The sequence below is a fragment of the Cyclopterus lumpus genome, chromosome 10 (assembly GCF_009769545.1).
Source record: "Cyclopterus lumpus isolate fCycLum1 chromosome 10, fCycLum1.pri, whole genome shotgun sequence".
NCBI classification, from domain to species: Eukaryota; Metazoa; Chordata; class Actinopteri; order Perciformes; family Cyclopteridae; genus Cyclopterus; species Cyclopterus lumpus.
Window position 1 is genome coordinate 13,773,521 of NC_046975.1, and position 25,174 is coordinate 13,798,694.

At 40.7% G+C, this 25,174-nt stretch overlaps 4 protein-coding genes across 8 annotated transcripts; 2 read left to right on the forward strand and 2 right to left on the reverse strand.

Moving 5' to 3' along the window:
• Nucleotides 1-713: 713 nt before the first annotated feature.
• On the reverse strand, nt 714-7,482 carry zgc:113229 (uncharacterized protein LOC550612 homolog). Of its 3 annotated transcripts, XM_034544080.1 has the most exons (8): nt 7,207-7,482; nt 6,049-6,436; nt 4,994-5,888; nt 4,761-4,903; nt 3,454-3,859; nt 3,144-3,276; nt 2,832-3,034; nt 714-2,115 (listed from the first exon to the last, which is right to left on the reverse strand). In XM_034544080.1, the coding sequence occupies exons 3-8, from the start codon at nt 5,045-5,047 to the stop codon at nt 1,861-1,863; spliced, it is 1,194 nt and encodes a 397-aa protein (XP_034399971.1). In that variant the 5' UTR covers nt 5,048-5,888; nt 6,049-6,436; nt 7,207-7,482; the 3' UTR covers nt 714-1,860. The 3 variants fall into 3 exon arrangements, with proteins under 3 accessions (XP_034399971.1, XP_034399970.1, XP_034399969.1); XM_034544079.1 differs by having other exon boundaries at nt 4,994-6,546; XM_034544078.1 differs by having other exon boundaries at nt 4,994-6,549.
• On the forward strand, nt 6,777-12,732 carry rad9a (RAD9 checkpoint clamp component A). The gene is made up of 12 exons (XM_034544082.1): nt 6,777-7,101; nt 7,214-7,284; nt 7,413-7,486; nt 7,625-7,673; nt 8,345-8,459; nt 8,617-8,716; nt 8,890-8,996; nt 9,527-9,633; nt 9,833-9,897; nt 9,993-10,091; nt 11,228-11,483; nt 12,287-12,732. Exons 1-12 carry the CDS (start codon nt 7,068-7,070, stop codon nt 12,395-12,397), a joined length of 1,188 nt encoding a protein of 395 aa, XP_034399973.1. The 5' UTR covers nt 6,777-7,067; the 3' UTR covers nt 12,398-12,732.
• Nucleotides 12,558-20,915, reverse strand: tbc1d10c (TBC1 domain family, member 10C). Of its 2 annotated transcripts, none has more exons than XM_034544077.1 (10): nt 20,764-20,915; nt 20,270-20,400; nt 18,746-18,845; nt 18,250-18,357; nt 17,624-17,730; nt 17,356-17,470; nt 17,032-17,097; nt 16,606-16,795; nt 15,754-15,911; nt 12,558-15,450 (listed from the first exon to the last, which is right to left on the reverse strand). In XM_034544077.1, exons 2-10 carry the CDS (start codon nt 20,398-20,400, stop codon nt 12,883-12,885), a joined length of 3,543 nt encoding a protein of 1,180 aa, XP_034399968.1. In that variant the 5' UTR covers nt 20,764-20,915; the 3' UTR covers nt 12,558-12,882. The 2 variants fall into 2 exon arrangements, with proteins under 2 accessions (XP_034399968.1, XP_034399967.1); XM_034544076.1 differs by having other exon boundaries at nt 20,270-20,404; nt 20,764-20,914.
• A 213-nt stretch (nt 20,916-21,128) lies between these two features.
• On the forward strand, nt 21,129-25,109 carry ndufs8b (NADH:ubiquinone oxidoreductase core subunit S8b). Of its 2 annotated transcripts, none has more exons than XM_034544083.1 (7): nt 21,129-21,335; nt 22,256-22,292; nt 22,385-22,450; nt 22,572-22,661; nt 23,309-23,481; nt 24,155-24,283; nt 24,597-25,109. In XM_034544083.1, the coding sequence occupies exons 1-7, from the start codon at nt 21,264-21,266 to the stop codon at nt 24,726-24,728; spliced, it is 699 nt and encodes a 232-aa protein (XP_034399974.1). In that variant the 5' UTR covers nt 21,129-21,263; the 3' UTR covers nt 24,729-25,109. The 2 variants fall into 2 exon arrangements, with proteins under 2 accessions (XP_034399974.1, XP_034399975.1); XM_034544084.1 differs by having other exon boundaries at nt 21,306-21,400.
• The last annotated feature ends 65 nt before the right edge of the window (nt 25,110-25,174 follow it).

Consider the following 25,174-nt stretch of genomic DNA (forward strand, 5'->3'; position numbering starts at 1 on the left):
TGGCCTACTCTTCACTATTTAAATAAAGCTTAGTTAATAGTATAGCAATTACATTTGGAGGGAAATATACAGTAGTAAACATGTTATTTTATTGTTTGCAGTTTTATTTTACAAGACATGAAACAGCTACAATAAACTGCAACTTCATGTTTGTCCGCCAAACATTAAAGCTGAATAAATCCCCTTCTCGTTTTCTGTTAGCTTTGCTCGAACGAGCCAGAATAATAAAAAAGCTAATTTATTTGTTGTCATGTCCACACCCTCACCACCCTTCTTCTCTGTCCCGCACAAATAAAAGCACTAGAGTCTCCATATGTTGTAAAGACATGGTAAATAATGAGGTGTGTGTTATGAGAGGGGTCTGCAGAGGGATACATTTGTGTGTGGTTTGAGGTTTACAAATGTGCCATTATTAGTACACTTCTTGGCGATGACACGCAGTAGATGTTAGTGTACGGACATTTTTCTTTTTCAATCCAAAATGGCATTATGATTCTCTGTTCCTCCATTTATTTCTCTGGTTTACGTGATTGTCAGTATTTCTTGCTCTCTTTGTCCCATACGGTACTTTTTAGTACCCCCCCTTCTTCTCTTTGTCCCCCCCTTGCTCCACTATAAACTGTGACCAGGGCACTAATAGATCCGCTAAAGAGCCTCTTAATGGCTCTGACAGTGATTTACGAGAGAAGATAGCGTTGAGGGGAGGCCACAGAGGAATTGACGGCAGTTAGCCACAAACTTTAATGTACTAACTTAATCACATAAATCAATACAACACACATAATGGAAATGACAGGATATGATACACATCACTATAAAATACTCAATGAATGTTGCTTCTGGTCAATCTTTAAAACAAAGCTGCAGCTCGTCTGTACACAGAATTAACAAATCGTTTTCAGACTATTTTAACAGCACTGGGAGGCCAAGAAGAATTGATAAATGTAACTGGGATAATGATGTAGCTGGAGGATGTTTTCTTTTTAAATAACTGTTTCATGTTGCGGGGACAATGTAGACAAACATACAGTAATTATGAAGCTAGCTTACCACAAAGACTGAGGACAGGAGGAAGCAGATATCCTAGTGAGGTTTTACAGGATTTATGTACCAGACGAGCAGCCAGCAGAGATCTGGGTTCAACATACAATGTCATACAGACATCATACCGACTCATCTGACTCACAAAGAGAAAGCAAACAAACATTATTACAATACTTGTCTTATAGCTACACAATCTCTCAAATGCAAGTATCTGTAGCTGCAGTCCTAGTATGTAAAAACATAACAGAGGCTGATAACATTGTCAATGTACCATCCTATAAGTGAAGACTGCAAGCATATTGCTTCACAATAAGGTTTCAGCGCTTCAAGAGCTGCACAGAGAGCAGCAGACAATCAGAAACCACCAATAGTCTGCAGCCACTGCTTCAGCTCAAAGTCCCTTTCCTCCTCTGGGGTTAATTTCCCAGGATGGCTGGACAGGGATCCATTACCGAGAGACAGTCTGCTGCTGGCCAGTGTGACATGGAAGGAGTGGGAGGAGGAGGACAGCATTTCTGATAAAAGCTGGTGGAAGAATATTTACTCCAGTAACCAAATCGACTAAACACTTAATATACTTATATTATCCATATTGACATTATATAATATAGGATCCAATCTAGATAGACAGACAAAGAGGAGAGCATGGACAAAAAAACGTTGAGGGGAAACAATTCTGGCTCTAGTTGGAAAGGTTTGAAATACTCTCAACACTTGATCAATTATCATTTTGAGAGGTGGTGGTCTGGATGAGGAGCAATAAGACACCGATGTGCTTCAAGTATCCAGAAAGAACCAAAAACAGTTGTGCAGTCTCTATCTGCGCTTCCTCCGTGTGTTCCTCCTCTTCAGAGCCTGTATCCAGGCAGGGAGAGCAGGCCGGCGTGTTGGTGCTGGTGCTGCCACCTCCTCTGTCGCTGCCTGCTCTTCCTCACACTCCTGCTCTGCCACAGCGTCCTCCTCTTCTTCCGAATCCTCCTCCGAATCTGTAGCATACGACTGTGGCTCTGGAGGCGCTATGGCAACCACTTCCTCTGAAAAATGAACCCGCCGGTTCTCCTCAACTCGCCTCTGATCCAGAGTGGGATGAATGGCATGGGAGAAAAGGAAAGATGAACAGAAAGTGGCAAAGAGAGAAGTAGTTGATAAAATGTCATGTTACTTTTATTATTCCAAAAGGGATATATTTGGTCGGTACCTAGAAAATCTTTTAAATGTTATTCAGCTGAGCATAAACTGCCAAAACATAAATTCAACATATGTGAGGTTTCCAAATTAAAAAAATTAAAAATAAATTAATCTTTCCTTATTAGTATTAGTACCAAATTACATAGTTATTTTTAATAAACAGAAACTATAATGAAATGAAAAGTAAAGTGTTGCCAATAATTTTAAAAAACAGATAATTTAATCTAAGAATACATAATGTTGTGCAGACAAAACTATTAAAACGTCTATAACCTCATCTGTTTTTCCATGATATTCCTTTTTGCATTGCATAAATTACTTTTTAAATAATCTAATTTTCAAACAAAACCTTTGAGATCTGCAGTTCCTCAACTTCATCCAGCTGCTACACTACTTATATATATATATATATATATATATATATATATATAATCTATTAATCTATAGTATACTGTGTTTTTACAGATAGAGTACAAGAAAACCACTTACCTTACTTTTAAAGAAAGTATCAGTGCAACACTGAACTTCCCAAACTGTATCTTTACATGTTATACCACCAGGAGGCAGTGTGATACAAATTCACTTTTTTGTCAACTTACCCTTTTTGTCACAGTTTCCATTGAGGACTGTGAATCCTGGGATATGCTGTGTTTGAGGACACCCCGGGGTGCAGGAGCAAAAGGAGTAGATGGAGAGCGAGGAGAGTTTAAGATGTATAAAGGCATGAGGTTATTACGCTGTGACTCTCCTGTCTCCTCCATCACGTGGTTGCTTGTGAGGCTCAGTGAAGATATGAACCCCCCTGTGAGACGAGAGACAAGAGAATTGAGTTTTCAGCTCCAACTGACACAATCTCTGTAAACTCTCTTGCCTGAAACATGTGATTAGACAGAGTATTAAGTTGTTCTGACCTCTGTCTGCCTCTTTTCCATCACTTATTATCTCCATGGAAAGTTCCTTGTCTCTATGAGCTGAGTGATGCTGTCTCTTCCTGTTGAGGTGGACTGTGCTCTTCAGCACTGAGTTTTCCAAAATAACTTTAGGCTGCAAAAGAAAATTAAGTTAACAAGGTGACAAACTCATGAGAGAAAATACAATTCATTAGAGTTTAGGAAATGTGCTAATGGGTGTTTTTATTTTGGTTATATTTTTAGAGGAACATAATTTTAATGAAATGATATCTGTTAAAATAGTAGAAATGCATTACAATTTAGATCTAACCTTTACAAACAAATGGGGTCTGCGGGTTTGTCCATGCTCCATTGGTTCTGATTGATCGGCCTCACTGTGAAAGCCTCGTACTGCAGCTTGCTTTCCTTCTGAAACCTCCATGCTGACAGTTTGGAAAGCTTCAGGCGATATTTGTGCCCTGCTGAAGTCTAAATCTGGGGATGTCTCAGATCCCTTGAAGTCCCACTGGTTGTTCACACCTCCTTGTTGATTAAAAATCACAGGTGATTGACCACTATCATTAGGATTTGGTGGGATTTTGAGTTCTGAAGGTCTCTGATTGGCCGAGGCAGCTGATACGTTGGGGTTTAGGAACCTTGCCCACTCTTGACCGGTGATGATCTCCTCCAGCAAGCTAAAGGAGCCCAGGCCAAACTCAAAATCTCTGCTGGTTGGTCTGGAACAAGAAAATAGATTCTGTAGTTAGTGCAGCACATTAAATTATCTCAGCCTCAATATCAGGATATATATATATATATATATATATATATATATATATATATATATATATATATATATATATATATATCCTGATTTATTCCTTTGGCCATAGAGCTCCATTGTTGTTGAAAAACTATTATAAACACATTATTTAGCCTCTCTGTTGTACTAGGTGACATGCTTCATCGTTATGTTGAACATGGACACTGTGGTTTGCTTTGAGTCAGTCTCACATACACCTTGCTGCTGCTGTAAATACTCGCTAGTCCACCATGTGTGTATGGCTGAAAATAGTCCTCACATTTGCAAAGAAATACAGCGTTGAGCTGTTTCAGAAAATGACTGAGCGTCTTTTAAAAAAAGAAATTATACATGTGTAACAACATTTTAAAGATTTAAAGAGATTTAGAGTCTTCATTCTGAACAAGTAGGCTTGGTTCTGAGTACAGACAGGGTAAGAATAAACAAATTGAAATATTGAGGTTTGACTATCTTTAAGGGGGATTGAGGATCTCTGTGTGAGCATGTATCCGTTTCATGCTGTTTTCTTTAAGGCATTTATGTTATGCTGTGCAGTTATTGAAAGTGTGACTGAAGATGGCTGATGACAGATGCTGTCAGTGACAGGGGTGTGTTGGGCACATGACATCACATAAATCAGCCCAAACTGATATTACAGCTATGCTTGGAAACGTCTCAAAAATACCGAACAAATTTTACTCCTGTTGCTAAGGCTGAGAGACGAATTAACAAAGCCTGACTATGAGAATGTTTAGCCTGTGTCTGCTGACTTCAGTAGTGGTTTGAGTATCTTATTTTACAATTTTAACAATTAGGACAATTTGTTTGCAGATTACCTCATATATCCTTCGTTAGTGCCGTCTGTAGGAGGAGTGTTACTGGGATCACTGCAGTCGAGTGTAGGAAAGATCCTTTCTTCCACCTTATTTGATGTGTTGATGACATTTTCTGCTGGCAACAGCTGGTTTTGAGGTGAAATCTGATAAATAAATAAGTTGCAGTTTCACTTTTCAGTTAATGTTTTTCATTTTGACAAAGAAACTAAGTAAAATCAAAATCCACTACTCACTTCAGGTCCTTGCTTACTCTTCTGGTCTCCCGTTCCTCCTTTTTTTTCTTTCATTGCCAAAACTCCCTGGCCTGTCCCTCCATCTCTCCTTGATCTTCTGAGTCCATCTCCTCGTTTTACTCTCAGGCGATAGTTGTTGTCTTATAGAGCCGCTGTTTGTCGCAACAATCTGCATGTCCTTATTATTTGCCAAAGCTCTAAATCCCCCGTTTCCCACATGCAATGCTTCATTGCCTTGAATTTGTGTGGCAAGATCTGCATCTTTGGGCTTTAAGGACCACATGTAGACTTTTGGCATAAAACTCTGGTCCTGGTTCTGATTCTGATTCTGTCCCGTGCTTTTGACATCATCATAATTTCTCGGGGTGTGTCTTGTCATTGCAGAACTGCCAGAACTCCCCCTCGCCCCATCAGTCCTCTCAGAGGAAGTGATATCAGCATCCTTAAGTGATTCAGCAGGAAACAGCTGCCCTGTTCCTGTTGGGGTGATAGCAGGCTGAGTGGCCTGTCCCAACCGCTTTTCCTCACCCGTGTCAGCATCAATGTTGTCTTTCTGGGTGTGGGAGGAAATAAGACCCCTGTCCCCTTCACAACCATGACCTGGTGGTTGTATTTCCGGACTTCTGAGGCATAAATTACTTTCCGCAGCAGAGATCCCAAACCCCTTTGAGGGGATTCTATTGGTACCAAGCTCAACGCCATTTACAGGACTGCTGTTTGCTTTCTGAAGGTTGGAGGCTCCTCTTTCTCCATCTCGCCCCCATGCAGAAGCAGCTGCGGTGGGTACAGGTGTGTGCGGGTATCCCTGGGCCTCTTTTCCCGGCTGGAGCTTCAGTTTCTGCAGCATGGACTGCAGCAAAGCCTGATTGTCTTTTGTTTCATGTGACTGAGACATCTAACAGAACTGCTGTGTATCAAATCCAGGTTTCACAGAAAAACGTTTCGACAATGACACAATAGTATGGATTCTTGTGTAATAGCTCACTTTAAAAAAAGACAGGAGTCCAGGAGAGAAGAAATTAGCTGTGTGTGAATCATGTCAGCCCTTAAGATACCTGTGATGGTGGGTTCCCCTTGTTTTCATTCCAATCTTTTTCCATTATCTTCTTATACGTTTCTCAACGTAAATAGCATGATGGGTCCATCTCTCACGGTTTAAATTCCCCAGCTAGATTAGTAATTCTTCTCGTGGATGTTACACTTTCATACTGGCTCCAATCCTCCATAGTCCACCAAAGTTTCAGCAGCAGTCTGTCCCTCGTTGTGTTGTTTTGGCACAAAGCTTAGCCAGACACAAAACTACTCCTGTCGTGTGTTATCTCTTTCACCAAATGTCTGTGGTTTCAGTGCACAAATGTTGTTTTAGTTACACCTCTTCTGCAACAGCCATTTAGATCTACGGTGATGGGAGGAGAGACGATGTGTGGCAGCGTTCCTCACACTCTAAAGCAGGCCAACGAGAAAGACCAGTGAGGTGAGATAATTTTGCATTGACAGGCTCTCTCTCTCTCTTTCTCTCTCTCTCTCTCTGCCCTTCCTTCTTTCCCATTTATCTGCTGTTACAAGAAAAAGTAATTATCATGCATCATATATATTTAGTAAATGATCATATTTAAAAACGGCACAGTAATTTGTACGGCGGGCAGATAAAAGAAATAGAAACAAAAGTAGGATACAGAAAATATTAAACCACATGCAACCAAAAAACATGCAGCTTTAAAAATATCATTTTAGAAACATATTGCGCATGCGCATGTTCAAACCACGCCTCTTTGACTTTCAGCCTCTCTGATTGGTCCTCAGTGAGGACGCGGGTAATGGCAGCGTAAACAACGCAAAGATCGGTGCAAATATGCTGCTTAGTCGAACTGCTGTTGAAGATATAACTTGAGAGTAAAGCTATAACTTAACGGAATATGTTTTCGGTACTAGGAGGATTCTTGCTCGATGTGCAAACTATTAAAACCCCACTGACTCAGTTATTGATGGCGTTTAGCCGCTAGTCGGCTAACTTTTAGCCCACTTTGCTAGCCTAAAGGAAAAGTAGTACGCTATCTAACTTTAGTTTATTGAGATGGACTGTGTCGTGACGGGAGGAAACGTGAAAGGTAGTAAACGTGTCCGGCCTTTTCAAACCTGTCTTCACCTATACATTCAGTAAAAAACAATAGTTAGCTATTAACTAATGATGTTGTATATGTGTGTGTATGTACCGTCCAGTGCTGGCCAAAGCCATCCATTCTCTGTCCAGGATCGGGGATGAGCTCTATGTGGAGCCTCAGGAAGATGGGGTGAGCTGCTCTGATACTGTCATAGACACCAACACTTCCTCCTGCCATGCATATAGTCTTGTTACTTCCTGTTGGTGCAAACTTTGCGTCAATGGATGGTGCTGATTTGCATTTTCTCTCTCTTGTAGCTGGCCCTGCGGTCTGTGAACTCCTCTCGGTCGGCATATGCATGCTTCCTGTTCGCACCACTCTTCTTCAGCAGGTGCTGTGTGCTTGTGTATAAACGGCACTGTGATGTGTGTGTGTGCGTTGTGATGTGTGTGTGGTGTGTGCATCACATTTATTTGTGTCATTTATAATAGGAGCTTTAAGCCAACTTCCCCTCCCATTTCTTGTGCAGGTACACCATCCCCAGTGGACACACCTTCCGCTGCAAGATTGCAATAAAGGTGTGGTGAGAGAAAGCTATGGATCTTTAATTCAATTCTTTATCCAGTTTATGTAACATTCAATACATTTACATGGACTGTAATCATCTATGTGAAATGATTCTCAACTTCCTTTTGTTGTTGTATTGCACCCCAAAAGTTTAGAGGAGCTCAAGAACTATTTCATAAACACTAGCCTTGACCTTAACTATAAAGAAATTGAATCACAAAGTGATCCTGAAAATGACAATGTGTAGTCTTGGTCTGTTTGGTCATTTTTGCGTTCCTGTTTACATGATTCAGAGCAGAATCTAATTAATGAATCAATTTCCATTCTACTATCTAAAGGCTATCTTTCCTGTTATGTCGCTACTGTGGTATGACTTTGTTATCTTTGTGCAAATGTCACAATAAAAAATAAAAAAACAGTTGTACATGGCATTTGTCACCAAGCAGTTATATTGTCACACGTAAAGAATGTTGTGCAAGTGTAAACCTATAGTTTTAGAGATTAAAGTAAGGTGCAATGCATGTCCAACAATTTCCTTAAATGTGACTGAAATGTTGTTGTCATGGTAGCTTCAGTGTAGAGTATTAGCTTAATTTGGTTATTACCAGAATATTTCAATGTACATTCACAAAGTCATGGTCTTATTTTTCCTCCTTTGTATGTTCCTCTATGTGTGAGCCAGAGTGTGCAGGCTGTATTCAGGTCTCTAGCGACTCTGGAGAAGACGGTGGAAAAGTGTCACATCGAGCTGGACGAGCAGAAAAACCACCTCACCTTCACCCTGCACTGCAAACACGGTATCTGTGCTTCACTTCCTGCTCAGATGATTTTAAAAGGATTACATCTTAATTATACTGACACATATTTGAGTCATTTAAGCTCGTCATTCATTCTGTGCATTGCATTCTACGTGCTTGTGTACTCAAAGCGTTTGTGTTGGTATTTTCTCTGCAGGCCTCATGAAGACACATAACCTGTCTTTCCAGGACAGTGAAAGCTTACAGGCCGTGTTTGATAAAGACAGCTATGCCAATGTATTCAGATCCCATCCCAGGTCTGTGAAATCTTCCTTACAAAAATAATAGAGATCTGATTTTTTCTTGAACACTTTGTGGTTTGCCAACACAATTAGACTAAATTAATGAATAATATGTCCAAATAAAAGAAATGTATGTAGCTCTTTACTTATTTTTGTTGTTACTCACTCACATCTTCCCTTGATCTCAGGCTGCTGGTGGACACAGTCGTTCATTTCCCTCCGTCTCTGGAAGAAGTAACGGTGTCAGTGAGCGATGAACGTATGTGGGTCAGGAACCATGTGGAGGAAGAAGCAGGTGACTCAGAAGTTATAAACTTACCTGATAACATTTTCAAAAGTTGTGAACTGTATTTTAAAAAGAACTTACATGACTAAAATCCAAGGTTGTTTATTATTCGTAGGTTTCAAATGGTGTATTGTGTCAATCAAGCAGTAAACCAGGAATTAAAAAATGTTCCACAACAAAAGCAAAATAAACATATCTTACTTGTATTTAATTAGTTAATTACTAAATCCCCAACCCAAAAGAGTCATTGTCTTTTTAACACCCACTATTAAGTAAATTCTATTAAGTGTTGTGTTAATGACATTGAGAAATAATGCAAAAAGAGGAAAGAGGATGTATTTGAAGCCAGTGGTGCCCTTGTGTGGTAGAAAGGCAGAACAGCAGAATCGTCTAGTCGTGGCTGTCATCAGCCAATAGAGGAAGTCTTCTCAACTCTGCTAGCAGCAATAGAATATTTAAAAAAAATGTTATTCTGCTTTTTTCCATCATTCACTCTTACTTTTCTTTCTGTTTCTCTTGCTCCCTTGTTTCCTTCTCAGACCAGTCTAAGGCCATGCTGACAGAGCTGTGTCTGGCTTCAGACGAGTTTGACCATTTTGCTGTCCAAGCTCACAACAGTGTCACTTTTTGTCTGAAGGAGTTACGGGTGAGTAGGAGGGCAAAGGGAGGGTTGATGGAGCAAAAGAAGAGAAGGATTAGTCTGGAAGGCAAAGATTGTGAAATTTACAAGAGGGAGAGGATTCTTTGGAGGGAAATGACACTAAGGGCAGTCAGTTAAAAATATGTTGTGGTTGACCATTTTAAAAACCTTTTTTCTCAGTGAGCTTTTGTCATCTCTCCTCCAGGGTTTGTTAGTGTTTGCAGAGTCTACTGGTCTCCCTATTTCTATGTATTTTGATGAACCAGGAAGGTAAATATGTTCACATACATATGTTAGTTAATCACTTGTGTAACTTTGATTTATTGACATTAACTGTGTGTGTGTGTGTGTTTGGTGTGTGTCAGCCCTATAGTGCTTTCAGTAACAGACAGTGTACTAGAGGGGAACTTTGTGCTGGCCACACTTTCTGATGACCACAACCACCGTAAAAACAACACTAAACGGTAAAGCTCTCAAAAAACTTATCAAAGTAAAAATACAACTGCTTTTTTTTCTCCAGTTCTAATGACAGGCAGGAAATGCTCAGCGGATACTCTGCAGAGACATTACGACAATCCTTGACATTCCTGGAAGTCAACTTATTTTATTTTTTCCCTGAGTGTCTGCTGACTACAACATGCAAATATTCTTGCCAACACATCTGTCCAGCTGAAGCACATTTGGTAAAATAAAATAAAATGGTAGAGCAGGACATATTACATTTAAGAAAATTAAATAATAAAGAAAATTAAAAAAATGCTAAGTATATACAGTGTATACAAGTGAGTATAAAGTATATAAAGTGAAGCGGTCCAAAGGTTATTGATTTATTATAGCAGTGGGCAGGAATGTTCTCCTGTATCTGTCCTTGTGACAGCGGAGCTGAATCAGTCTGTTGGAGAACGTGCTCTGCGGCAGTAGGTGGTGGAGAGGGTGATCCAGGTTATCCAATATGGACTGTAATTTCTTCAGTATCCTCCTCTCCACCAACTGTTCCGGATAGTCCTGTTTGCAGCCAATGATGGAGCCGGCCTTCCTCACCAGTTTAGTGAGTCGGTTAGTGTCTCCGGCTCCAATGCTGCTTCCCAAGCAGACTACGGAGAAGTACAGAGCACTGGTCACCACAGACTGGTAGAACATCTCCAACATCTTGCTGCACACATCGAAGGTTTGAAGTTTCCTCAAGAAAGAGTTGACTCATCCCCTTCTTGTGTGTATATATATATATATATATATATATATATATATATATATATATATATATATATATATATATATATAGCCAATTCTGTATAAATAGAGACATAATTTACAGAAGGCTTTTGAAAAAATGTGTGTCTGTATTGTCCCCTAGTCGGTGTCACTTCTCCACATGATAAATGCTAAAGATTTCCTGCCTGGTATCAGGACTAAAGAATCCATTTGGATGAGCAGTGATACAGTAACAAGATTAGTAGATAAACTCAGTTTTCTGTTCATAACTTCTATGAATTTAAATGCAAGTGTGCTGTCAATGAAGCTCAGACTCTTCTCTTCTTTTTTTTTTTACCTTTCTCGTCTTCGTTCATGTCATATTTCTCTTACTGTCTTATCTCCTCAGAGAATGCACACTGCCGCCGCCGCCTCCTGATGACTTCATGAATGACGACATAGACGCTTACCTCATCGCCATGGATACCAGTATTGCGCCAGGTCCCTCTGCCACATGCCTATCCACACCCCCAGTAGCTGATTCTATATGTTCAAAACAGAGTGCGGCAGCCAATCACAGGACAAGGCTACACAGTGAGGAGGAGGAGGAGGAGGAGGAGGAGGAATATGAAACAGCTGATTCAGGCAGACCACCTAATAAGAAGGTATGGTTTAGTATTCACATTCATGCATTAACTAAATAAAATGCTCAAAATGGAAAAAGCTGGTTAATATATTTATATCGGATGGAGCTGAGACCAAATTAATTTCCAAATTAACAGCTGTTCATCTGCATACGGCATCATGTTTTTATAGTTATTGGTTTTGAAAAGATTCTTGCTACTGGATGTCTCGGGCTCAAGGAACTTCAGGATTCAATGGGTTAAAGTTAACAATATTTAATGGCAAAAGTTAATAGACAATAATACAACAGTGATCGCCTCTTGTGCTTTATAATACATTCTTCTTAATATTCTTCATAATATTCCCTATTAATTATCATAACCTTCTTTATTTATTAATTTAAAACATAAGACTTCCTTTATGTACATGTGCAAATCAAAATAACCTATTACAACTCTACAGTTTATTGATCACAACCTGACTTACTTTAAAACTATCAATACAATAAATTGCTAAATGTATTATCTAGTCTAGGTCCCAAGACGCAGCACTTAGATTAGACTGCCATGAGTTTTCATGCACAACGATGACTGAAGCCTACTGCCGACTAGAAAATCTCTTTTTTCTTCTTCTCCCTGATTGAAAGTATACAACTAATCTAAAACAAGGTGTACCAGTTTACAAGCTTATTCCAATTAGAGATGTCTATGACATGAGCATATGATTGCGATATTCATCCAAACCATGCCAGGACTAGGCTTTAGGGAACAGTTGTCTGGATAAAACTTTCAGGAATTACTTGATAAAAAACATGCTCATAATTTTTCTATTTTTCCTCTCACAGTTCTGTTCCTTGTTCTTTGGATCGGTGCTTTCCCCGTCTTCTCAGATGACCACTCAACCAGTGACAAGTCAGGAAGTGTTGGCCAGTGACAGTGAGGACGACGTACAATGAAGCACAGGGACAGTGGCCTGTTGGATGAGATGAACCTTTTCATTTACACACATGCCACCTCCAGCACCCTCATTTCTCATCTTTACCAGCCTGTACAACTGTTGTACAGGGATTGTTTTCTTTTTACATGGGCAAAGATATGCAAAGACAGTAGAGAACAGGATATTCAAATGTTTTATTGGACTATAATGTTCATGGTGGACTTGAACATATACAATTATGTGGAACTGGACATGAAGCACTTCCTGTTTATTTTTGTTCAAAGTCTGTTGGGTTTGTGATCAAGGTGCAACAAAAAAGCTCCTCTAAATAAAAGAAACATATTTTTCAAATTATGTAAACAATAATTATGATTTATTTACATGTCAAAAGGTTCAAGTATGAGAGACTTCCGCACGACAGAAAGACCAAAGAGACAGGATGTGGAGGTCTGAAGCACTCAGTAAAACGCCTCCTCATTCCGCCAGATCCAATAACACTTTCTGTCAAAAGTAAGATTCAGCATAACAAGAAGAATATCTAAGCGTCTGTGATCCAGTCTCGGGTTGAGTCACATCACTGCTCCCTTTCTCTCTTTGCAACTGGAAACTCTGCCCCCTCGTCTGTGGTTTTGTCCTCTCTCGTTCTTTCTCCTTCCCCAGCTCCTTCTCTCGCTTCTTTTTCAATCTCTCCTCCTCTTTCTCTTTTCTCTCTCGGTCCCTCCGCCTCCTCCTCCTTTCCTTTGAGCTCAGTTTCTCTTCCCCGTCTTCCTCAACCGGCTTCCCTGTGCCATCGCTGTAGTCCTGAATCAAGATTTTGGGGATTTGCATTTTGGTTGATTTTTTGGCCTGCTCTCCTCTCAGTCTGCGGAATAGACCGAAACGTTTCGGGGGATCAGGCCGCGGCTGAACCGCTGGAGTCACTTCTGCAGACGGGGGCGAAGAGACTTCTGAAGTCACGTCAGAAGGACTTTGGGTTGGGTTTACTTCTCCAGGATTGGGCTGTAATTGACTGGGGTTAACCACTGGGTGATTAGGAGTAGATTGTGATTGGTTAGTTTTGTCCGACATGATGAAGAGATCTTCAGAGAGACGACGTGCTAACCTAGACCCACGGGAGTTGGATGACCTGCGGACGCAGAGATTCCCAGAAGACCTGCTGCTACGATGCCCGGGGGCTTGTGTCAGGCTGTCGTTAACTGGCTCAGCCTTGTCCGTCACATGGCGAGAATCTTTGTCTTGGACTTCTCGGTTTCTGTCAGTATTTGGGGAGTCGGTTGGTTCAGTAGAAATTAAGACGTCGTCCTCTCCTACAGTGTTTTCTTGAACAGTTTCTGTGCTTTCTTCCTCCTCCACGGCACCGATAGTGACCTGGGTGGGTGGTTGTTCGGGTGCAGGTTCTTCAGTTTCTACTGAACTAGTCTCCCCATCAGGCCCGGCTTGAGGCCTTGCGTCCTGTGTTACATCCTCCTCCTCCTCCTCCTCCTGTGGAGGTGCCATCAAGTTAGAAGTCTCCATTTCTGTTGGTGTTTCCTCTGCTTGTGTTTGATCAACCTGTGCCTCTGAGTGTTCATCCAACCTTCTTTCTTCTTCCTCCTGTGTAGGTTCAGATGCTGCTGCATCACCCTCTTTGCCAATACCTGCAGTTGACTCCGTCACTATGTCGTTTGCAAATGGTATTTCTGCTTCAGTCTCTGTATCAGCTTCTAAGTCATCTCCTTCTTCTGGTTGAATGCATTGAGGTGAACACAGAATGAATGTTTCTGCTTCTGTCTCTGAGTCTATGTGTTGTTCTGAATTCATTTGTACTATTTCACTCTCTGACTCCTGTGTGGCTGCATTTTCCTCTAGCTGTTCTTGAGTCTGTGCCAGTTCATTAGTTTCTGTCTCTGTTTGGGTGTGGGACTCTTCTTGTGTTTCAGTTTCTGCTAATGACTCACTGCTGTGGTATTTTTCTTCAAATGCATCTCCCCGTGAGCTTCTGTCTGTCTCTGTGATTACTTTTTGCTGTTGTGTCTCTGTCTCTGTTGTAGGATGTTTGATAGTCGGAGCTTTGACTTTGCTGTCTGTCTCTGAGCCCGGGCGTGTCTCAGTTGTGACTGTGTCCACCTGCGTCTGTTGCACAGTTTCTGTGCTCTCTGGTTTCATGTCTGCCTCAATCATCTGATACTCACCTAGATACACACTTTCCTGTGTCTCCATCTTTGTGTTTTTAGCTGGATCAGCAGCTTCCTCTATCTCAGTCTGATTTTCCACCACAGCATTTGTATTTTCGCTTTCTGCCACTTCGTTTTCTGTCTCTTTATTTGAGTCCTTCCCTTGAATTTCTAGGTGCTTGATTGTGTGACTCTGCTGTTCCAGGACTTGTGTCTGGCTGTTAGAGTCCAGCTCTTCTCCCTGTTTGTGTTCAACAGTCTGATCTTTGGTTTGTTGTGTCTTCTCATTTGTTTCTTCCTTCTGTTCTGAAAGCACTCTGCTCTCCTCGGTCTTGTTGAGTTGGCTTTCCTCCTTTTCAGTGATTCTTGTTTCCACTTGGTCATTCTCTTCTTCTACGATGACCGTTTCTTCTACTGTTGGCATGTTTGGGATTTCCATCGTCTTAGGTTCTTCTAAAAGTATTTGTTCTGTCAGTTTCAGCTCACTCACATTTTTATGATCCTCTAAAACTACATCTTCCTCCTCGTGAACACGCTGCACCTTCTTAGAATTGAACTCAGTCCAGCCCCTCCAGTCCTCCTTTGCTCCCATTGAGAGATGCCTCACAACTTTGCCTCCGCTGCCTTCCCATTTGCGTGAATTCGCCTTTCCCCCTTTCCTCCACCTCTTGTGAAGGAGGGATGGAGACAGCGAGAGAGTAGAGGCCGAGCGAGCAAGAGGGACAGACAGGTTTCCTTTCTCTCTCTCTTTCCTGCCCCGCACTTCCTCGTACTGTCGTGCCCTCGCCCACGCCATCCGATATCCATGGCAGCGACCTCTTGGGTCAAATGTTGATGAGGGTCTGTCTTTTCTCCACTTTTCTAACTCCTTCTCCGTCTGTTTCTCCAGATCTCTGGCTGACAGCTGCACCGAGCACACCTGAGGCAGGGAGAAAGACACTAGTCTCACTCTTTTGTTTGTTTGTGATTTCAGCACAGTGGTGAGAGAGTTCTATATAACACATCAGTGCCACATTGTTCAGTTTGGTTCTACATTTGTTATGTTTCTAGACTTATTTATTCAGGTTTCCCATAACATTTCTATGTGGTGCTGTTTAAAAGCTTCAGAAAATGCAAATAAGTGAACCTTGAGTTGGGTTTGTTTTGTTAAACTACTACTAAAAAACAGTAGTTTAACTGGTAACTGACTTTCCTCAACACCACCCACGTGTTTCATTCTAACCTCTGCTATGAAAGTGTCGTCTTCCTCTTGGACCTGCTCCATGACAGCCCTCAGCTTCTCCAGAGTCTCCATCTGGCCCTGACACAGTTTCCTCTGCTCGGCCCGGCCCAGCACCCGGCGCACCAGCACCACCGCCACCTGGAGCAGCACCCGCACCCCTGAGAAGTAGAGAGGAGGAGTAGAAGTGGGCAGGAGGACAGAAATAGGACCGTGCCATAATAATGACATCATATGCTGAAAATTGTTTCTGAGGAAATCCTTATTCTACAAATCCCTCTGTATGTGACAGTTAAGTTATTCATGTTCAACATAACTAGACTTTATTGTCCTCAGGGCAATTTCTCGTCACACATACATGTCAAATAATATTACATGCAACAGTAGCAACACGCAACGACACACAAGGCCTGTTATTTAGGGCGGCTGTGGCTGCAGGATCAGGCTTTTCCCAAAGCGAGCCCTTCTGCATCTCAGAGCTCTTTACCTGCACTGGTAGCGCAGAAGGGTGAGGTGGAGATTAAGTGGGTGTGGGATGTCCTGTTACAATGCGAGCGATGGCCTTATTGTTTAGTCCCGTGAGGTTGGGAGTGAAGAGATCAATTATCCTGGCACCTGTGTTGGTTATGTGTGTGAGTTAAAGAAGCTGAATGGGCGGGATTCTGCTCTCGTACTACAACAGGAGCAGATGGGGGTCACATAGAGGCCTTTAAGCTGACGGAACTAATATAATTCTAATCAGGTGAAATATAGCCTACAACATAATATGATATACAAAAATCACATTTATTTGGGCTACCTTTCACAAGATAATTGAGTTTTTATGACCCACAGCAGTCGTTATGTAGGACGTACCATAGCAGAAAAAGAGGTCCCAGACTCGAAGCAGTGTGTTGAAGGGCAGGTGACGTGTGAAGAGACACATCAGCCAGTCAGTGGCGAACATGAGGGGCTCCACTCCGTGGTGCTGCAGGTGCTTGTGGGCAGCTGGACACGTCCTTTTCAAAGCCCAGTTCAGCATGGCTGCATCAAACAGGACTCCCTCCTGCAGAGGTACACATGCTTTGACGGTTCAGGAGATCTTTTTCAGGTTTCTTTTATAAATTAATTGCAGTAATCGGGTACTCATTATTGGGAAATAGGATTTTCTAGAGAACTAAATGCGGTGCACATATGCACACAAATCTGCTTTAAAATTCAATTGACAGGTAAATTCTCCGTCTCGAACATAAATAAGTGCAGTTTCAGGTACATTATATATGTATGTGTGCAGGTCCTCACCAGCAGAGGGCTGTAATATCCAGGCAGGTACTGCTCACTAATCTGCACCAGACACCAGAAGGCCTCCTGCCAAGGTTACATGATTGCAAATAAAATGATAATAAGTCAACATCAGATGCCACAATTATATGTATATTTTGTTATGATGTGTTTGTGGGACAGAAAGCCAGTATTTTAACAGACAGAAGAAACAAGAATTGGTACTGATTCAATGGCTGAAATTGCTTTTCTTCTCCACTGAAATCTAGGTTAATGAAATGTTTTTGAGATGCGTCTGCAGCTTGTTTCTTGGGCAGAATGGTTTACGGTGTTATTGATCGTTACCTCAGCAGGCATGTTCATCAGCAGCACTGCAGCCACAGGCCCCTGTGCCTGGCAGTAACCCTCCTCCGGTTGGTACTGAGTGAAGGCTTTCAACACCCGGAACAAACCTTGCTGCCTACACACAAACCACAAGCCCATGATTCTGTGTATAATGTCTGGTATGAATCATCTTTCAATAGAGGTGAAATCTACAAAGTAATAATGTAGGCCAGTGGTAATAACTTTTATTTTGCAAGCAGAAACAAATAGAAATAGAAATGTGTCCTACCCATGTCCATCCTTGGAAAGGAACATTTCATGGAAAGGGAACTGTCGGTCCAGGTCTCTCTCGATCACATCCACCCAGCTCTGCAGAGCAGGCTGCGAGTCCAGAGACTAACAGTGACAAAAGATAGTTTAAGTCCACCAGCTACAAGCACTCGACTATTTGTTTTTAAGATAAGTGACATGGATATGGACTTCCATTATCTACTGTGTGAATTGAAAATACTTAATATATATATAGCCTGTCACAAGATCACAAAGCCCAATAGAATGTGCTAAAACAGTCCAAACCCCCAAAATGTTCGATTCACAAAGATATATAGCAATATAAGACAATAGCAATTGCCCATGACAGAGCTCATTATGTTATGCTGCTAAAATTGCTTGTTTTGTCAGTACGAATATCAGATCCACAGAGATATAAAACTGAAAATAGTAGGAATTCTTCACATTTGAGAAGCTGCAAGCAGAACAATGATTATTGCTCGATAAATTACATAAATAATTGATTGTCAAAATTGCATCCTTTTCATTTCAGATGCCAAAAACGATATATTGTTGAATCCTACCATACATAGTTACTGCTGATTTGAAAGCATTGACCACACTGAGAGTGTTTAGTTTTCTTGCCTGGTAGAGGTTTTCGTTTTGTTTCGTCTTGTCAGTAGCTCCACACAGCAGAGGCCAGCACTTCGCTCTGAGTGAGGCTGGGATGCCTTTCTGACACTGCACTTTGACCTGAATGGATGTTGGTAGCAGACACAGGATCAGCTCAGTGCGGTCAGAAACAGATGACTACATTTCATTGCTGTTGTGAATGCAGACAGATCCTTTTCAACGCAGACATTTTAACTGGAAAAGCACAGGTGTGTTATAACATGAACAATAGCTCTGTTCTATACTATACGTGTCCCAGTAAGACTATCCATTGTGACAGTGACCCAGCATGAATAATAACAGGACCCTGCAACTGAAGCAGCTAAATAGAATTCAGCCATCATTCATTTTATTGTTGACTGTTTTTTTCCTGCTGTAACAAAACATCTTTCATTGACAAGGCCTATCATTTTTCAGGAGTTACTTTTCACTACATTTATAGACTTTAGGTGTCTAAGACGGGACACACCTTACTGGTCTTCTTCAATAAGATGCGATCCCATTGGCTCATGATATGTATCCACTTGGTCTCCCTCTGCCTGACCAACTCAGGGGGTGGGCCCAGACTCCTGACACAAAACAGCATACAGGTAAGTATTTTAAACATTAAATATTCAATACAAGAAATGAGAGCCTTTTTATGTGTCATATTTATTGCCTGTACAGCATTAAGGCTTGCGGAACTGGAGACCAGAAGGTCCGTGTGCAGAGTTGATGCGTGCACTTTTGTGTGTTCTTATTACAGAAAGACAGGGCTCCGAAAAACCAGACAGGAAACAGGAAAACCACACGGTAGCAGTGTGATGTCTCCATGGTAACAGGTCAGGATGTTTTCAATGGGTAAGGCAGATAGAAGTTTGTTCTTATCCTGAATGTACACTGCTTGATCTGGTCATTGCAGAAATGTTTGTTTCACTGTTGATTAAATGTTATGTAAATATGAAGTCAATTGATTCTAGAAGAGTTTGCTGGTATTTGAAAGCGAACATGCTCAGTATTTTACATCTACACTTAATTCTAGTGTGCACTCTATGGCATGGATTTGACACCTTTCCACAGAATGATAAAATCCTAATCCTAGTAATGTAACAGTAGGTTTTTGTTTCTTTATGAAGTGTTTCCCAAAACGTTCTCTTTGGTTGAGGTCTAACAACTGCAGTTTAGGATTGCACTTCAAACAGATCTGACACAGCCTGGTGTTAAGGTCTCTGTCTTGCTTCAAAATCTATCCTTCTCTACACAATTTTATATAAACAATATAATGGGACTTGCCTTCAGGTGCTCAAAGGGAGAAACAATACATTTGAAAAACTAAACAGCAATGTTTGTTTCCAGAAATCATGACCTGGTTAATCAAGATAATCCACAGACCCTGTGAGTAGTTTCATGTCGGAAAAACAATTTTCTTTTAACCATTGTTCATACATGAAACTATGGTTTCATACATGAACATTTATGCACTGGTTTGCTAAAATGTCATGTGGCTGTCTTCTCAACTTAGTTCACTGTAAAGTTCAAACTTTACTTTCAGGCTTCTTTCACTCTTTAGCGAAAACATTTTGCTCTTGTTATTCTCAAATAAATGGTTTGGAAGCTGCAGCTTTCTTAATACGACCTGTTTACTGTCTTTTGACTATTTTATAAATCGGATTAGTGTGTTATTTGCCCACTTGACCCTGTGTCTGGGATGCAGGCCCGGTTCTGTCTCATAAGAGCATTGGATCTTCAGATAAAGGACTCAGAATTACGTGATCATGCTTTGAAAGAAAATTACATGGTTTGTGAAAATCACACGGCCCCTTAGAGCTCAATTAACCTGCTGTATACGAATGGGATCATTTTTCATTAACATTCAGGGGAACAATTAGTTTTAAAGACCTTTTAAAAAAGAAAGAGAATTAAAACAGAAAGCGAGTAAACCTGCTTTGACAACAATACCAAGCTCAATAACCGTATAGTACCAGTAGACAAGCACCCATGTGTAACTGCTCACCCAGCGGTGGATCCATTTGTCAGAATGAAGCCGAAGCGGTCTGTCTCAGGTTCCTGACCCTCTGACCCTGCATCCGATCCAGAGCTGTCCTCTTCACTGAGGTTCTTCTGGGCTCTCGTTGGATTTAACATCTTACTAACAGAGGAGAGGAGGCTCTCATTATTCAGCATGTGACTACACTATCAACATGGCTATGTGAAGCTGGTGTGACTTTACAATGCCTCCTAGATATCAAAGAATACCATAACCCCATCCAAAAACGCTGTTAGTGATCGTATGAAAATTTAATTTCTGAATAAAAATGTTGTGCTACGTTTCATTACATCTTAAAAGTACATGCTTTACCATCCCTCTTCAATAAAAGCCACGCTTGTGAAATCTGTCTCGCTCCTTTGTTTTTTGCCTTATTTTAAAAATCAACTTTCATCCTTCCACCCACAAACAACAAGAGGACAGTTGTACATCTTCTTAAATATCCATTTAAACCAAATTACCTTTTACATTTCCGTCATTATTAATCACTCGGTTGTTGAAGAGGTAAAGTGTGAGGTCCTCCAGTGATGAGGAAGACAAACTTCCTCTTTCTCTCTCTCTCTCTCTCTCTCTCTCTCTCTCCCTCTCTCTCTCGCTCGCTCTCCCTCTCCCTCTGACGACTATTGCATGATGTCCCTTGAATCAACTTCCCATTGACTATTTTAGCAGTAAAATTGACTATTTATGGAATATAGCTTTATTTTAACTGACATGGAAGTGATACTCTATTGCAGAAACATGATTAATCAAACATGACATCAGAGGGAGTGATACATGTGTACTATTCTCCGATGATTTCGTTTTTTAAAGTGCTTCCTCTTTTCCGAACAATGTGTATGCTGCTTTTGTTTGCTCTAGGAAATATTGCAAGTACGTGTTTGAAGGCAATTAAGATAATTTGGAAAATATCATACATTGCAATTTCCTAACCGAGGGTCAGAAATGAACAAGGAGCACCTGAATGCAACATAAACACAATTGCATAGTTCAGGGACTGCTGTCTGCTGTTGATCATCGTAAACTTGTGACAGAGGTAAATCGAGTAAAAGGACATTATAAATGCGAGCTGGTTACTGTTGGCGATTATTTTAAACTTCGGTAATATAAACGATGTTAAGTCCATTGTATTCTGCGAAATATATCATGTTAATATGTAATGTTATTATGAGAGTGGAAAGTGTGAGCGACGTGGTTATAGTATTTTATCAAATCATGTTAGTGTTACAAACATGTAGCTTCTGAAAAAAATCAAAGTTAATGACCAAAAAAACGTTTTTGAGGAAACTGCGTCGTCGTGTAACGTCAGGCTGATTGAGGACACATTGTAATACTTTTTTGTAATGAGGAGTTAATGTCATTACGTAAACGCGATTTTATGGATTGATATGTTTGTGGAAAAGATTGCCCACATGCCTACAAACTGATTGCAAAACGTTGGGAACAACTCTGTCGTTGGCAGTGTTATACAATCATATTTACAGTCATGTCAGCTAAGTGAATATATACATGCTACAGTTTGTTTAACGTTATATTTTACCTCACTTCTTAACATCTACCTATATTCGAAACAATAAAACGTGTCATTTTTTATTTATTTTCCGTTTATATGGGGTGGATGCTGTCGAGCAACAGGTGTAACAATTTTGGAATAATCCTTGAGTGCTCCATATGAACTGAGTGTGTACCCGTTCTTCCCATTCTGCCGGCGTGCCGTGAATGTGGCACACCGGTGACGTAAAGCAGGGATTTGGGGCGCAAGATTAGAGGATGCATGTGCGCAGTTAGCTGGCAGCCTTCCTCCCTCAATCTCTGGAGTCCCTCCCCTTGTTTTCAATGTGGAGCTATTTACATGGTAGCATCAATAAAGGTTCCCTATATCTACTTTGTACATGTTTAGTTCCTCCTATAAATTTAAACTATTTCAGTGTACTTCACACTCTCTCCTCTGCACAGATGAGTCTGCGTCTTCTCCGTTGCTATTCAAAGCCAGGTAGGCTGCTACTGGAGCAGGTGTCATTAAGGCAATAATAACTATATGCACAAAATGTGGCATCATCCTATCATATTTGTTTGTATCTCCAGGTACATCAGGATGTGGTCTTGGTGCCATTCGCCCATTCAGTCTCAGCATGCAGAGAGAGGCCTTCAGTAAGCACTGCTACAAACCATGGGCTATTCATGTATGGCCTTCTCAGTGGAGTGGCCACATGTGACTGTTGTTTGAAATGATCTAACCATACACTCCCCTCTCCCTCTGCTCTCCTTGTAGAGTATGTAAATGCCCAGGAGCTGCCGACAGACCTGTGGTCCATCACTGACCGGGCAGCCACAACCCTCCTCTGGACCGAACTCTTTAGAGGTCACATATACTGTGCATCGTGTCAAAGGCCTAGTGTTATTCTATATTTGTGTTAGTGTGCACCAACAAAAGATGTATCCTAAATATCGTCTGTGTAGTCAAAGCCTGATAAAGCTTGTCGAGCTCCAAAACTATAAAACATAAATTAGTCAAACCATTAGGTAAAATGTTGCTTAATCACAAGAAACACAGCCTTTGTAACGTTTGTCAATTCTACATACACCAACCTCCTCTTGCTGTAAATGCTCAGTAGTGTACCAAATGTATAATAATTAGAGGCTGATACCGACAAAACCTGATGACAAAATGTCAAGGATGACACAGTAAAGTCGAAGACTCAAAGTATTTCCATTGATGTAAAGAGTAAAGGTGTAGAAGTTCCAGTTCCAGCCAATACGATACATATCTGGACAATTTGAAAAAAAATCCTAAAAGTCCACATAAGATTAATTATTTACAAATCCCCAACAAATACACCTTTTCCTCCAGTTTGAGTGACGTTTGCCAAAAACTGCAGCGCCCTACTGTTTGCCGCCGACGGGAAGTCAGAATGTATAAAGAGAGCTTTGGTTGTTTTGGTAATTTTATGTAATTTCTTGAAGGAAAATAATAAAGTGAGTCACAATTCTTTGAACACCGACCTGCAGGTCTGGCGATGACTATGAGTTACCTGTTCCGTGAACCTGCCACCATCAACTACCCGTTTGAGAAGGGCCCTCTGTCCCCCCGCTTCAGAGGAGAGCACGCACTCCGCCGCTACCCTAATGGAGAGGAGCGCTGCATTGCCTGTAAGCTGTGTGAGGCTGTCTGTCCTGCTCAGGTGAACACAAGCACATACTCAGTTCCAGCTATTAGGATATTAGCAGTTCTACTGCAGTGAATTTTTAGGAGCCATCATTTATTATCATCATCAGCTGCTGTTTGGTGTTTTCTCTCTTCATTTGCATCCTCAGGCAGCAGCCAACTCTACAAATGTGGGATGCTTAGAGGCAGCAAGTTTAGATTAAAACAATAGTTTAACCAATATGAGCCTCTTAAAAACATCTCTGTATTTTTGGAGTGAAAATCTGGAAAACCACAACAACCAAAAAACAGCCTTATGTATTCTGTTTATTCTGCATTCCAGTATATTTTCCTTGCACTTTTTCTAATGTAAACAGGGATTTTATATTGAGCAATATAGTCACAAATTTCTAACAACTTTGGTATATTTGGTCACACACAAACGTCCCAAAAACAACTTGAGTGTGTGACTTAATATTGATGTTAATACTTAAATGCTACACTCTATTCACATGCATACCTATTGGATATCTTCTATTCTGTTAATGCTATCATGTGATTTCTACAGTACATTTATCACCACTGTCTGTAATTAAATTATCTCACAATATCAGCTGCTTGGCTTTGATTCAGTCAATGCCGAAATATGTGTCTGTCGGCGGTCTGACTTTGGTTTTGGCTCATCTCTTTCCTCCCTTTGTGGAAGTCAGGCCATCACTATTGAAGCTGAGACTCGAGCTGATGGCAGCAGGAGAACGACACGCTATGACATTGATATGACTAAATGTATCTACTGTGGCTTCTGCCAGGAAGCCTGTCCTGTTGATGCCATTGTTGAGGTAAGTATAAGCTTACCCTGTATAGTGAAAAGGAGATTATATGGAGCTGTTGGCTGACTAAAACTGTATTCTGGATTTTATGAAATATGTATTTCATAAAAACAATTAATTTGCCAGTGGATTTTTTTGACAAATATAATTTGTATAATTTTCACATTTATTATTATTTTTATTCATTTTACATTCTCAAATGGGGCATTTAGCACTCAACCCACCACCAAAACATAAATGTAGAACATGAAACTACAATCAGCTGTGTGGCTTTAGACCTATTGATGTTTAATGTATATTTTTCCCTCAATTACTCCCTCAGGGTCCAAACTTTGAGTTCTCCACAGAGACCCACGAGGAGCTGCTGTACAACAAAGAGAAGCTGCTCAACAATGGAGACCAATGGGAGGCTGAGATAGCAGCCAACATACAGGCAGACTACCTGTACAGATAGAGAGTATATTGCCCCATACATGAAAACAATATATCTTATCGTCCATCTACGCATTACATTGATTATTTGTAGTTTATTCAGTGAGTTACAAATAAGCAGGGAAGCCTTGCAGCCTCTGATTCCGAATTGAGAAACAATTGAAAAATGCACAAATCCTATTTATTTTTAAGTAAAGATGGATGATATTGTACTTTAAGATGTTGATTGTAGTCTGTAACCCATGCAGCCTATGCACAGTCTATGATGGACTATTTTCTGCTGCACTTTAAAAGCTTCTTTTTTTAAAATCTGATGTGATAGCTAAGACATTTCTGAAAGAGTAAATGTATGTAATGTAATGTTATTTAAGATACTGAAATAAATAATGTTTTACAACTTTAACCATTAATGTCTGTTGCATTAAAGCTGTTACGGAAGCAATTAGTTAATTAATTGATTATTCAATT